Genomic DNA, 13,816 nt, shown 5'->3' on the forward strand with positions numbered 1-13,816 from the left:
CTTCTATTCAAAGAGAAGAATTTATTTATTTAAATGTTAACATATATGTGAAATATTTATTTTTGATAAAAACTTAATTGGATGCAATTTTTATAAATAGGTATTTAAAGTGAAAACATTTAAATCTCAGACAAGGGCTTTGGTATGTTTAATTTCAAAATAATTACTTATCTTGACACCATGCTATTTAAAGCGAAAACATTTAAATCTCTAAAATCATGTTTAGAATTGTCAGCAACAATTTCACTTCGTTTGTTCATTTAGATTCAAATAATATGACTAAACTTGGTTTCGTGATTCAAAATCACATGCTCTATTCTTCATAGCTTCAAACCCCATCTGGTCCACACTATGCGCATGTTTGAGTCTTCTTTTTGAATTTCATGTAATATTATTTTATTAAAAATGAGAAAGAAAAATGTATTTTATAAATAATGGAATCAAACAAAGGCTATATTTGCTCATATGATTACAGTCAAAAGTGTAACATTTTATTTCCGAGCCTTTTCATTTTGAATCAAAAAGATATATATATATAAAATCACAATTTATATAGTTAGTGTTGATCTTTACTAAAATCCTACCGGTGACTCGTTATATACAAATTAAAGTTTGAATTTTCAGCCATCAGAATTCTCGAAGCCGACTTTGCTTACTTTCTCCAGGCATGCAAAAAAGTTGACTTTAACTTTCTGTGCATATAAATATGGACACAGTATCTTTGCTTAACCATCAACACAAACATTATCTAGAAATATCAGTTCTGGAATTCTGTATCCTATCTCGTTAGTAAAACAATTAAAGAAAAACCAAGCTTAATTCTTTCTGTCGGGTTCTCTCATTATCAGATAAAAAATAGAGGGTTTTTCTGCAATGGGGAATTGTTACTTTAAACAAATGTCAATTGCATTGTTTTTCTTGCTTGCCGTTCCTGCCACTGTGGTTCTAGGCCAGGGAACATGGGTTGGATTCTATTCAAGGTCTTGTCCCAGGGCCGAATCCATCGTGCAATCTGCAGTGAGATCCGGGTTTAATTCGAATCCCACAGTTGCACCTGGATTGCTCAGAATGCACTTTCATGACTGTTTCGTACAAGGTTGTGATGGCTCTATCCTTACTAATGGTGACGACGCAGAGAAAATGGCTGGACCAAATCGTTTGCTGAGAGGATATGAAGTTATTGATGACGCTAAGACTCAACTTGAGTCTGCATGCCCTGGTGTTGTTTCTTGTGCTGACATTCTTGCTCTTGCAGCTCGCGATGCAGTTGTATTGGTAAGTTAATTTCTCCATTCATTTTTGGGATTTTACCATTTGCATAGGGAAATTTACAGGTGCTGGCACAGTGGCACCTGACTTGCTATTTTAACTATATTTTTTGTCCAAAATCTAATGAAATGATGTCATGTGACATTCTATAAAAATCTATGTAAATTTTCCATGTACATATATCATTGTTCTCATTTTTTAATAATCATTAGCTAGTAGAGATAGGACACGCCCGATGACGTGTCAGTACCATGAACTATTGGTGCCTTATGTGTTGTACATGGACATGCTATACATATTCTAGGACAAGTGTATGTATTTCACCCTTAAGGCAATACGACGTGTAAGTGTCTAATACAAGTTAGATATGGATACAGACACAAACATATTTGGTACTTAGATGTCCATAATTTACTCATCCTTCTAATTGGCTATTGGATTGTTGATGTAGTCTGGTGGACCAGGATGGCCAGTGCCTACCGGCAGGAGAGATGGGAGGGTTTCATTAGCGTCCGATGCTTCGAATCTTCCGGGCTTTACGGATTCCATTGATGTTCAAAAACAGAAGTTTGCAGCAAAAGGTCTCAATACTCAAGATCTTGTCACCCTTGTCGGTAAGCACACAATTTGCAGAAAGTGAAGAAGAGTATTACGAAATGTTGTTTTCTATATTCTATAGTCTATAATTTTATGTCGAAATAGTCATGGAAAAATCCAAAGTTGATGAGCTAAAGCGACCGAATCCCGATTTTTAAGTGGCCTTTTTTTAATTTTATATAGAATTAAGTCTAACTCAAAACATCTTTGCATGAATATGTAGGGGGACACACCATTGGCACCTCAGCTTGCCAGTTCTTCAGATACAGATTATACAACTTCAATTCAACTACCGGCGCTGACCCTTCCATTGACACCGCATTTCTTCCTCAACTTCGGTCCCTTTGTCCGGAAGACGGCGACTCTTCCAAGAGGGTAGGGCTCGATGACAGAAGTGAAAACCGGTTCGATAACTCGTTTTTCGCCAACCTGAGGAATGGCCGGGGAATTCTTGAATCAGACCAGAAGTTATGGACTGATGACTCAACAAAAACATTTGTGCAACGTTTCTTGGGAATTAGAGGACTGCTTGGATTGACATTTAGTGCTGAATTTGGGAAGTCCATGGTTAAAATGAGTAATATTGAGGTTAAGACAGGGACGAATGGTGAAATTCGAAAAGTATGTTCTGCCATTAATTGATGGGAATTCAGGTCTATTTTATTAGGTTATGGACTTTGTGTAAGTGTGTTCATATCAGCGTAAGCTGGTATCTTATCTATTGTTTGTATTCTTCGAAATAAATTGAAAATAATAAACCAGTAATTTCCATGTTTTGCTCCACTCACATTGAGCATTTGTTTCATTCGATACACTTTACAAGATTTTTCACGATAGTTGATTGAAGGATTTCATCAAAAGTTACAAGGTGATAAGGGTGAATTTGTTTATTAAAATTCTAATCTTCAAATTTCGCCACACATGTATGGTGGATTCAGATTTATTTATTTATTTATTTATTATTATTATTTTTTATCGAAGACTCGATGCATACAATGTCATAAATAGTAAGTGAGAAAACTTGAACATGAGTAATTTGTTTGGTCTTCTAGCACAAATTCTCGACGCGAAATATAGTTCCAAAGTACTTGAAAGACTCATATATAGTCAATCAAGATGGTGGTAAGACCCTTGCCAAGTTCCCTAGCAACATATAGCTTGGGAAGCTCGAATCCGATCAAGATTCAAACAAGAAGGAGCACTTCAAATATTGAATATACTCATCTAATAATAAACTTTTAGTCACAATATTTCAAAATTAATGAAAATTTAGTGAGTTCACTTAATTTTTACCATTTTTCTAATTATTAGTATATCGAATGCATCCTAAAGGTGGGAATATTGTACGTACATTATTTATATGCTTATTTATTCTGTAATTAATTGCCAAGATAATATCATATTAATAGAAAATATGGGATTTGATTAGATAACAAAATTATTACGATTTGGTAAAGTGGAACAGTGAAATTTACTAAATGCACCCTGCATTTACGATGTATTTAAAATTTAAATAAAATATTTTGTAAAATTACGTTTGAATTATTGCTAACCTAAAAAAAAAAAAAACACACACACACACACACATTTTGCAGGAAAAAGTTGAAATATTAACTTGGCACTATAAATGGCTAAACATACCAAAGTATGCATAATTTAAAATAATAATAATAATAACAAATCATACTCTATGTTATACATTACTTAAACACTTTATCATTTATTATTCTTCAAAATTGTATTTTGGATAACTCTTTCATCTGAAAAATGAACTTTTCTTTCTTACATCTATCTTTCTCGAAAATTAGTTTTATATCAATTCAAGCATTTTCAGTACATTATTAAATTCATTTTTTCCAGTTTCATTCAATACACAGAACTATGTAATTTTATAACACATAAATATATACGTTTATCAGTAACATTTATCATTATCTTCTATTCTTTTTCGTTAAAAAAAAGTGCTTCAAAAAAAAATGTATGAATTCTAGAAAATTTGTTAAATTACAAAATAATATAAAATTATAACCTAAACTTAAAATAAATGAGAAATTTATATTAAGACGCAAAATAATAAATAGTATCATACACTATTTTACACGATTTCTAACAAAAAATTATTTATTGAACATAACTTATTTAGCTTGTGTTTGGTGGAGATAAAAATCAAATATTTGGTAGAATTGGATAAAAGTTGATGAAATATATAGTTGAAAAGTTGAGGATCCCATGAAATATGTGATTAAAATTAATTTTTGAAATAATTTAACAATATATATTTTGGAACAATTTTTTAAGCATTGACATATTGTTCGATGATTGATTCAAGTATTAATCCAATCTTCTAGAGGTTTACTGGACCATTCGGAGACCTTTATACTCACTTGCAAGTGGTAAGCTGACGATGACTTTGTCACTATACCAACCTTTCGACGTTTCCAAAGTTTGAGCGTGTAGTGCTGGATACACGCTTCAACTACCCCATAGCCATTCTAGGAAGAAAAGCCGAGTCAACTCGTCTTAATTAAGCGGAGTCACTATCCTTACCGAAAGACTATTTGTGTATGAAAATGGGGCTGTTCCAAAATGACATGGACTTGTAGCTGGATGATTTCTAGTGAATTATAAATTGATGTTATCGAGGAAAACAAAGGGATCGAATATGTTTATAATGATTCTAGTGAAAATGATAAGATGATGAATAACACAAATTCCATTCTTATATGCAAAAATATGTACAACGGTTGAGCATTAATTTCCTTGTATATTTAGATGATATGCTTGTAACTAGTCGATACTTGAAGGAAAAGTATTGTTCGAACGTGAGGAGGTACAACCAATGTGTATATACCTTTTCTTTTCTATGATTATATTTATTTTGGACATTGGACTGATGATTTCAAGGATATTCTATTTCGATCGGAACAACTTATACGGATCCCTTCCATCCGTTTTTCATTTCTCATGAAATATCCTTCACTATTTTACTAAAAATTGAACGAACGAGAATGAACGAGATATGATCCGTTCGTAGAACAATTTACTCATATTATATTTATAGCATCAATGTGTTTATTTTAATCATAACAAGCTGAAATTGTCGTCCTTGATGGTCGCAATGAAGATACGCGGGCTAATTACTTTGTTGAGTTATTGCAGAGGAACCATTCAAGGAAAACTCGAGTTGATGACAGCGATTATGTGAAAGATTCAGCTCATGCTGCAAAGGATCACAATTCTACTAGGCCTTTGAATCCCGCCTTCATCGTTGTGCAAACATTTCATATCTAACTACACAAAACAGAGAAAAAATCATTTTCTGAACAATTTTTGTCAACCATTGTACATAATAGGTAAGGGCAGGCTGAGTACATTGGTTAGGTTTAAGCCTTTATCCACTTAGATGAATGAATTTGAAATTTCTAAGGCTTCCTATTTTATTAATTTTTTTTTTCTCTCTCTAGCAAACAGTTAGGAAAGTATTTATTCCCAAGCGATAGGGCTTGGAGTTTAGATTGGAAGAAATTATTTAAGGGGTGCCGAATACTCAAACTGAGGATGATCTTGATTTAGATGATAGCTATTTTTTACGAACTATTTTTTGAGAAGAAATCTTAAATAATTAATTTTAAAAAAGCAATATATATATAGAAAAAAAAAAAGAAACCTAATTAAAAATGGAAACAAACACTAAAATATGGTAAAATGTTGTTGACCTCGGAAATTGGGCCCTCCACCTGGCCAATCGATAGCCACTCCACGTATTCCTCCCTACGCACAATCAACGCACAGTCAGATGCACACGGCCAGAACCAATGGGGGTGGCGACGATCGTATACACTCTGACGGTCAAGTTAGGTTCAGGTGATCGGAACAGTACCAATGTTATGCAAAATAGTGGGGAGGAGAATATATATTCGCTTACTATGGAGTGCTAAGTAGTAAGAGTTTCATTATCTTTGCCTCTTGCCAAGCCTTGGGTATTTATAGGTGAGGAGAACAGTTGGATGTGGGACACGTGTATACATTTGAACGGCATGAGGCGTCTGCTCATAGGTGTCAATCAGCCACGTCTATAGAGTGGATGGGTAATTACTTCTTCCGAGTTGAGTTGACATAAAGTTGATACGTCACATTAACTAGGCTCATGAAGACGTCAAATCAATTGAATCTTGGGGACAGAAAGGATCTTGACATAGATCTCTTTCTGAAATTGACGACAGATCCTCTAGCAGAGAACTTCGGCTTGAACTGCACTTCGACTTCGGGCGCGAGGGCGCCTCAGTCAGTTCGGTAGATTGTCTGTGTCTTGCGGTGTGCTAGCAGATGGTGGCTCCACTTCTGAACAACTTCAGATCGATGTTTCACACCTCGTACGACGTGGTTGTAGAATTTCGTAAGTGTTTCAGATGGAGGCGTAATAGTGGTCCCCCCAAGTTCAGGTATGAATATTTATATCATGGGTGAACTTGTTTTCTCGATCGAATATGTCCGCTTTGGGATGGGGACCACGATTTATGAGGGCTTATGGGTTGATTTTCTGTGTTCACCGAAGCGTTGACCACAGGCAGACGCGCTAAAGATTTATTACTGTGTAAGGGAAGAACTTATCCGAGGCTGATGTGTTGCCAATTGGACGATGCGTTAGGAGATGGGATAAAGCTTTGTAACGCAGCTTCCGAGGCGATGACCCACAGGGGGGCTCCGCATTAGATGCATCTAAGCTTTGTAAAGCTGTGTGAAGAGATCTGCCACTGGTGCGTTGACCCACAGGGGACGACGCGTTGGGAGATGGCTAAAGTTTTGTAAAGCTTAGGAGGGAATGCAACTTTTGAGGCGATGATCCACAGAGAGGCTCCGCATCAGATGCGTCTAAGATTTGTAAAACTGTGTGAAGAGCTCATCTGCCACTAGTGCGTTGACCCACAGGGGACAACGCGTTGGGAGATGACTAAAGCTTTGTAAAGGTTAAGAAAGAATGTAGCTTTTGAGACGATGACCCATAGGGGGGCTTCGCATCAGATGCGTCAAAGCTTTGTAAAGCTGTGTGAAGAGCTCATCTGCCATCGGTGCGTTGACCCACAGGGGACGACGTGTTGGGAGAAGGCTAAAGCTTTGTAAAGTTTAGGAGGGAACACAGCTTCTGAGGTGATGACCCACAGGAGGGCTCCACATCAGATGCGTCTAAACTTTGTAAAGCTGTGTAAAGAGCTCATTTGCCACTGGTGTTGACCCACAGGGGACGACGCGTTGGGAGAAGGCTAAAACTTTGTAGAGCTTAGGAGAGAACACAGCTTCCGAGACGATGACCCACAGCGGACTCCGCATCAGATTCGTCTAAGCTTTGTAAAGCTGTGTGAAGAGCTCATCTGCCACCGATACGTTGACCCACAGGGGACGACGTGTTGGGAGATGGCTAAAGCTTTGTAAAGCTTAGGAAGGAACGCAGTTTCCGAGGCGATGACCCACAGGGGGGCTCCGCATCAGATGCGTATAAGCTTTGTAAAGCTGTGTGAAGAGCTCATCTGCCACCGATGCATTGACCTATAGGGAACGACACGTTGGGAGACGGCTAAAGCTTTATAAAGCTTAGAAGGGAACGCAGCTTCCGAAGCGATAACCCATAGGGGGGCTCCGAATCAGATGCGTCTAAGCTTTCTAAAGCTGTGTGAAGAGTTCGATCTTAGGCGGGTATTTCTGACTTTAAATGATTAGACAGCTGTTGCATATTTTCAAGGCGACAGTTGGGCGCGATGTCCATTCCTAGAAAAGGCTATTGCGGCTACTTATTGCAGACGACTGAAGTTGATCGAGGCAACGCATTTTGCAAGAGCGTGAAGGTTACGGCTAGATCTTAGGCTTATATCAAATCTGGCGTTACATTTCAATGGCCTAGATTGATGATGCAACGGACGGCCTAGATTGATTGCATTTGAATTCAACGGTGTAGATCGGCTGGGACGCTCTATAAAAGGCGGATTTAAGGGATTTTGGAGCTTTTCACTTTTACGAAATCAAAAACCCCATTTTCTCTTGAAATCTTTGCATTTTTTGACGTTCTTGGATCACTTTACGGCGAGCAATCCCAGTTTCCGGTGACTTACATCATTTGTTCACCATTTTCGGTAGCGGGACGATCCATTTTTCAAAAGTTTCAATAAGTATTTGAAACTTTTCCTTTCTGAAAATGGCTTCTGAGGATAGTGGTAGTTCGAGTAGGGGGTTGGAACTAGTGAGGGTGGATGAGCCCCTTTTGGCGGCCTTCTTTGAGATAGCCGAAGCGAATATTGGGAGGAAGAATATATGGAAGAGGCCAGATAGCCCAGCTGACACATCTATGCATTGGGGGGGGTGTTGGATTATCCCTCTAAGCTAAAGGGTGTCGACCTGGAAAGACTTAGGGCTGAGTATAGGATCCCAGATAGTGTAGATCTGAACCTACCAGAACCTGATAAACGGGCCTGCTACCCTAGGCTAGGGTGCGTGGTAATAAGCGAGGCGATCCTTAGGGCAAGCCTTAGGCTCCCAATCTACCCTTTCTTCCGTATGGTACTTAGGTCATACGGCTTAGCTCCTAGCCAACTGAACCCGAACTCCTGGAGCCAAATGGTGGGATCTTGGATGTTGTGGAAGGAGGCATCCCTGGGTGTGGAGATGCCTTTTTTTGTATTCCAGACCCTCTACATTCTTAAGGTAGTGGCTGGGAGGATAAGACCAGAGGCTGGTACTACTTGATCTCATGGGGTTCCCACACTCCATTATTGCTCGGTCTGTCGAGCTCCATCAGGGAGTGGAAGAGCTTGTGGTGCTGGGCTGTCGGGAGATGGGACACGATGGAGGGGGACCCCCTGGCGCCTCTTACGGTCCTCACAAAGTATTCAACGCTTAGTGAGTACTGTGGTTTTACGTTTCTTGTTTACTTTTCTTCGGTTCAGTCCTTAACTGTTCTGATTGTTTTTGAAGGTTCTCTTCCTCAGTGCGAGCTTTCCACCGATGACTTTGACATCATCTGCATTATTTATAAGCTACCTTCGAAGAAGAGGTCATACCACCAGCTGATAAGAAAAAACGTCCACTTCATGATGCACAATTTGATGGCTTCTCAAGGTAAATGTCCCGAAGCGAATTCCTTCAGTACTTTTTGAACTCTTTACACGTACTAATTTGCCTGTCCCCTTGCAGATAACTTTAATAAGAAGCTGCCTCTGAGGCCAGACTCTAAGACCATCCAAATGATGATGGCCGAGGCGAGAGCCTTGAAGACCTCCTCATCTGCATACAAAAAGCAGATGGAGGATCTGGTGGAGGCTAGCAAGAGGCTCCAGCCTCCTACTGAGGAGGAGGTGGTGGAGGACCCAGACGCCAATCTGCTGCGGAAAGGGAAGAGGCTCGCCGCCCCCTCAAAAGCACCCAACTGTGGCGAGGCCGCCTTCTTCTTTGAAGCAGACAACAATTCCAATCGAGGTAGTTATCCCGTAGAAGAGGCCTGCATCTTTCGAGGCTTCTCCAGCCTTGGCCACATCACCAGTCATCGTTATACCCATTGCTCAAGTATCAGGGCAGCAAAAGAGGAAAAGGGCCCGTCCCTCGAAAGAGGTGGACTTCTCAGGTGTCAATTTCGAGGAGCCGGTGAAGGAAGTTCTGGAGGCTCTTCCTCCGGAGATGGCTGCGGTGACGGTGGTCCACAATAAGTATTGGACCGAGGAATGGAGAGATCACACTGCCTCCTACACTGCCGAGGACCTGGTTGCGGCCAACAGTGCTTGTGTGGCCCGAGCCTTAAGCACTAGCATCCAACTCGAGGGCTTGGTAAAAGACCTCAATGCTAAGAGGGAGGACCTCTCTAAGCGCCTTGAGGAGGCGATGCACTATTGCGACGAAGTAAGGGAGGCCCGGGCCAAGGTTGAGGAAGAAGAGAGAGGGAGGGAGGAGGCTGAGGCCTAGCTGGCAACTGCAAAGGGGGATATAGAGCGGCTGAAGAATGAGGTCTATGAAGTGGAGTGTCAGGTGGCTGCAATCACCCGAAGGGTTGATCACGTAAACGAGCACCATCGACTCGCTACGGAGGCTCTGAAGGCCTCCAACAAAGAAAAGGCAGAGCTGAGGTAGAGGGCGGAAGCCCAAGCTGAGGAGATTACCTCTCTGAAAGAGGAACTGAAGTTGGCAGGGGAGGTGGCTGTGCAGAACTTCATCGACCACTTTGAAGAGCACCCTCTGTACGACGACTTTGCCAACTTTTGGGCTTCCTGGAGCGCCCAAGGAATATTGGGTCTGCTGAAAGAGGTACATCCTACTCTGGACATATCTTCAATCGAGGCAGAGTTTGGTGGGCCTACTGGAGGTCGACTTGATAGGTTCGCCGAGGACGCTCCAAAGGCCCCTAGGGCAGGAGCGGCGAAGGCCGGGGTGACAGATGCCCTAGTAGAGTAGGGCTAATCAATTTTTGTAATGACTTCGGCCTCTCTTGTAATTCAATTCTCAAATGAATGAAAATGAAAATTTTTGTACAAGTATTGTCGTTTCTGTTTTTTCATTGTGTGGAGTTGTTTGCACTTAAGTATATGAATGACAACCACTTAACGCCTATTACCAATAACCAATTAATGACAGAAGATCGAATCAATTAACATATTGAAGAACTGAGGTAACAATTTACTAACCGATGTGACAAACAACTGAAGTATCATTACTTAAGAGGAATTACATCATTCTTCACTAAGGCATTTTCAGCACTTAGTAAGATAGGAAAGTTACAAATGAGATCGGATCATGACACACGTTAACTGGACATCATTAAGATCGGATCGGAACACAAGCTCATTATTGATAGTACTTCCTCAAATGTTCGATGTTCCATTGATGAGGTAGTACTTTCCCTGCCATGTCTTCAATTTCAAAAGTGCCAGGTCGGGATTCCCTGCAGATGCGATAAGGACCTTCCCAGTTCGGTCCCAACACTCCGGACCCGGTTGGCTTTGATGATTGGAAGACCCTTCTAAGGACAAGGTCCCCCAGACGAAGAGTCCGATTTCTGACCTTGGAGTTATAATAGCGGGTCATCTTTCTATGATACTTTGCTAAGTTCACCTGGGAGGCATCCCTTTTTTCTTCAAGGAGGTGGAGTTCGCTCATTCGAGCCTCGTCGTTATTGATCTCATTGAAGTGTACTTGGCGGTGCGATATGACTCCTACTTCAACCAGGCTCATAGCTTCGGCTCCGTAGGTCATGGAGAAGAGCGTCTCCCCTATTGCAGTTCGGTTAGTTGTTCTAATGGCCTAAAGGACATGGGGAAGCTCGTCGGCCCAAGCCCCTTTTGAGGTATCAAGTTTCCTTTTCAGGGTATGCTTGATTGTTTTGTTTACTGCCTCAACTTGTCCATTTGCTTGTGGGTGATGAGGCGTCAAGAAATCCTTCTTCATGCCCAGTTCATCACATAAGTTTCACATTTTCTTGTTGTCGAACTGTCTCCCATTGTCAGATACTAAGGAGTGGAGAATGCCAAACCTACAAATGATGTTCTTCCGAACGAAGTTTGTAGTATTTGCCTCGGTGATTTTGGAAAGAGGTTCAACTTCGACCCACTTAGTGAAATAGTCGATGGCGACAATAGCAAAAATCGCGCTTCCTCTTCCTTTTGGGAGTGGACTGATGAAGTCGATGCCCCCTTTGGTGAACGGCCAAGGGCTGGTCACTACGGAGAGGCTCTGATAATGCTGCCTTTGAATGTTTGAGAAGCACTGGCACTTGTCACATTTCTGGACAAACTGGTAAGCATCCCTTTTCAGGGTCGGCCAAAAGTAGCCTTACCGGAGCATTTTGTGTGCTAGAGCCGTTTCTCCAGAGTGATTCCCACAGATTCCCTCATGGATTTTCCTGAGTATATACATAGCTTCTTTGCCTCCTACACATCGGAGAAGTGGCGAGGCGAAGCCTCTTTTGTAGAGGACATCTTCTTGTAGGACGAAGTGTGCAGCCCTCCTTTTTAACTTCCTTGCCTCGCTTCTGGAAGTTGGTAGTGATTGGTCCTTAAGGTAGGCGATGATGGGCTGTATCCATACCGGGGTACCTTTTATTCATAGCACATCTTCACCTCGGGAAATGGAGGGTTTCGATAAGTGCTCAATGGGCACAATTTTTAGTAGCTCTGAATCTTTGCTGCTGGCCAGTTTTGACAGGGCGTCTGCATGAGTATTCTCTAGGCGTGGGACTTGAATCAGCTCGAACCTTTCAAAATGAGGAACTAGGTCCCGAACCAATTTCAAGTATGCAACCATGCTACTGACTTTGGCCGCGAAGTTTCCATTGACCTGACTCACTACAAGCTGAGAATCGCTGCTTGCCAGGAGCCTTCTGACCTGTATTTCCCTTGCCAGTCTAAGTCCTGCTAGAAGGGCCTCATATTCGACAGCGTTGTTCGAGGCTTTGAAGCCAAACCTTACTGCGCAATTTAGATTGTGGCCTTCGGGGCTTTCCAAGACGATCCCTGCCCCGGAGCCGGCCTCTCTTGAGGATCTATCTACGAACAGTTTTCACATTGGGGGCTTAGCTGGTTCCATTGTCGTCTCCATTTTTTGGGCTTTGGCAAACTCAGTCACAAAATCTACAAGGGTCTAGCCCTTGATGGCATGTCGAGATCGGAACAGTATGTCGAACTCACTAAGCTCAATCACCCATTTTAGCAGGCATCCTGATGCGTCCTTTCTCTGTAGCAATTGCTTTAATGGAAAGTTGGTGAGGACTTCAATTGAATGGGCCTGGAAGCATGGCCTCAGTTTCCTTGAGGCCGTGATGAGAGCTAGTGCCAATTTTTCCATGTCTGTGTAGCGTGTTTCAGCTGGGAGGAGTGGTTTGCTGACATAGTATACTGGTAATTGGTGCTCATTTTCTTCTCTGACTAGGACTGGGCTGATCCCCTCGTCCGAAATTGCCAAGTACAACAGTAGTGGCTCTTCCGGTTGACATTTTGACAACATGGGTGCCTCTCCTAAGTGTTTCTTCAATGCTTGGAAGGCTTCTTCTCACTCAGAAGTCCACTGGAACTTCTTTCCTTGCTTTAGCACATTGAAGAAGGGTAAGCTTTTATCTGTGACTCTGGAGATGAAATGACTAAGTGCTGCTATCCGACCATTGAGGCTTTGGACCTCCTTTGGTTTCTGAGGTGACCTCATTTCAAGCAAAACCATTATCTTCACTGGGTTCGCTTCGATTCCTCTTTAGTTTACAATGTATCCCAAGAGCTGACCCGAAGCCACTCCAAAGGTGTACTTAAGGGGGTTCAACTTCATTTTATATTTTTTAAGTATCTGAAAGGTTTGGTCGAGGTGACTTACGTGTTCGTTGGCCTGAAAGCTTTTGACTAGCATGTCGTCCACGTAGACCTCCATGGTTTTGCCAATGAGTTCAGCATATCTATTTCGTTTTTGAGTATCTCGTACCGCTCTGGGTTGAGGGCACGTCTTTTCTGCCTATGTAAGGCACAGAAGGAGTTGATGTTAAGATGATGTCAACTGATCCTTGGATCTATTCCCACCATGTCCTCATGCTTCCAAGCGATGACATCCAAGTTCCTTTTCAGGAAGCTCACAATTTCTTCTTTTGCTTCGGGGGATAGCGCCTTTCCTATTCGTAGGACCTGATTGAGATCCTCTGGGTTGGCGACGAAGGTCTCAAGTTCTTCTACTGGGGGTTGCATTTGGCTCGGAGTCAATGATCCGGGGATCTAATTCATCAAGAAGGTGCCCTTCCTTAGGGACTTCTTCCATGTCGACGTCTTCCTCCTGTTTGGAGGTATGCCCTTGTTTAGGGGTGTCGAACATTTTCACGTCCAAATTGGGTTCGCTGGCAACTTCAGTTATGATCACATTAACAGTTCGGGGCTATGATTTTCCAAAGAGTTTAAGTAACATGCCCCAGAGCCATCTGGTCGCCTCGTACCGTGGCAATCCCATG

General features: G+C 41.6%; 1 protein-coding gene across 1 annotated transcript; it reads left to right on the forward strand.

The window, feature by feature from the left end:
- Window positions 1-730: 730 nt before the first annotated feature.
- Window positions 731-2,653, forward strand: LOC111394717 (peroxidase N1-like). Its single transcript, XM_023020665.1, has 3 exons — window positions 731-1,275; window positions 1,721-1,883; window positions 2,090-2,653. The coding sequence occupies exons 1-3, from the start codon at window positions 874-876 to the stop codon at window positions 2,506-2,508; spliced, it is 984 nt and encodes a 327-aa protein (XP_022876433.1). The 5' UTR covers window positions 731-873; the 3' UTR covers window positions 2,509-2,653.
- Window positions 2,654-13,816: the final 11,163 nt, after the last annotated feature.

The sequence above is a fragment of the Olea europaea genome, chromosome 5 (assembly GCF_002742605.1).
Source record: "Olea europaea var. sylvestris chromosome 5, O_europaea_v1, whole genome shotgun sequence".
Taxonomy (NCBI): domain Eukaryota; kingdom Viridiplantae; phylum Streptophyta; class Magnoliopsida; order Lamiales; family Oleaceae; genus Olea; species Olea europaea.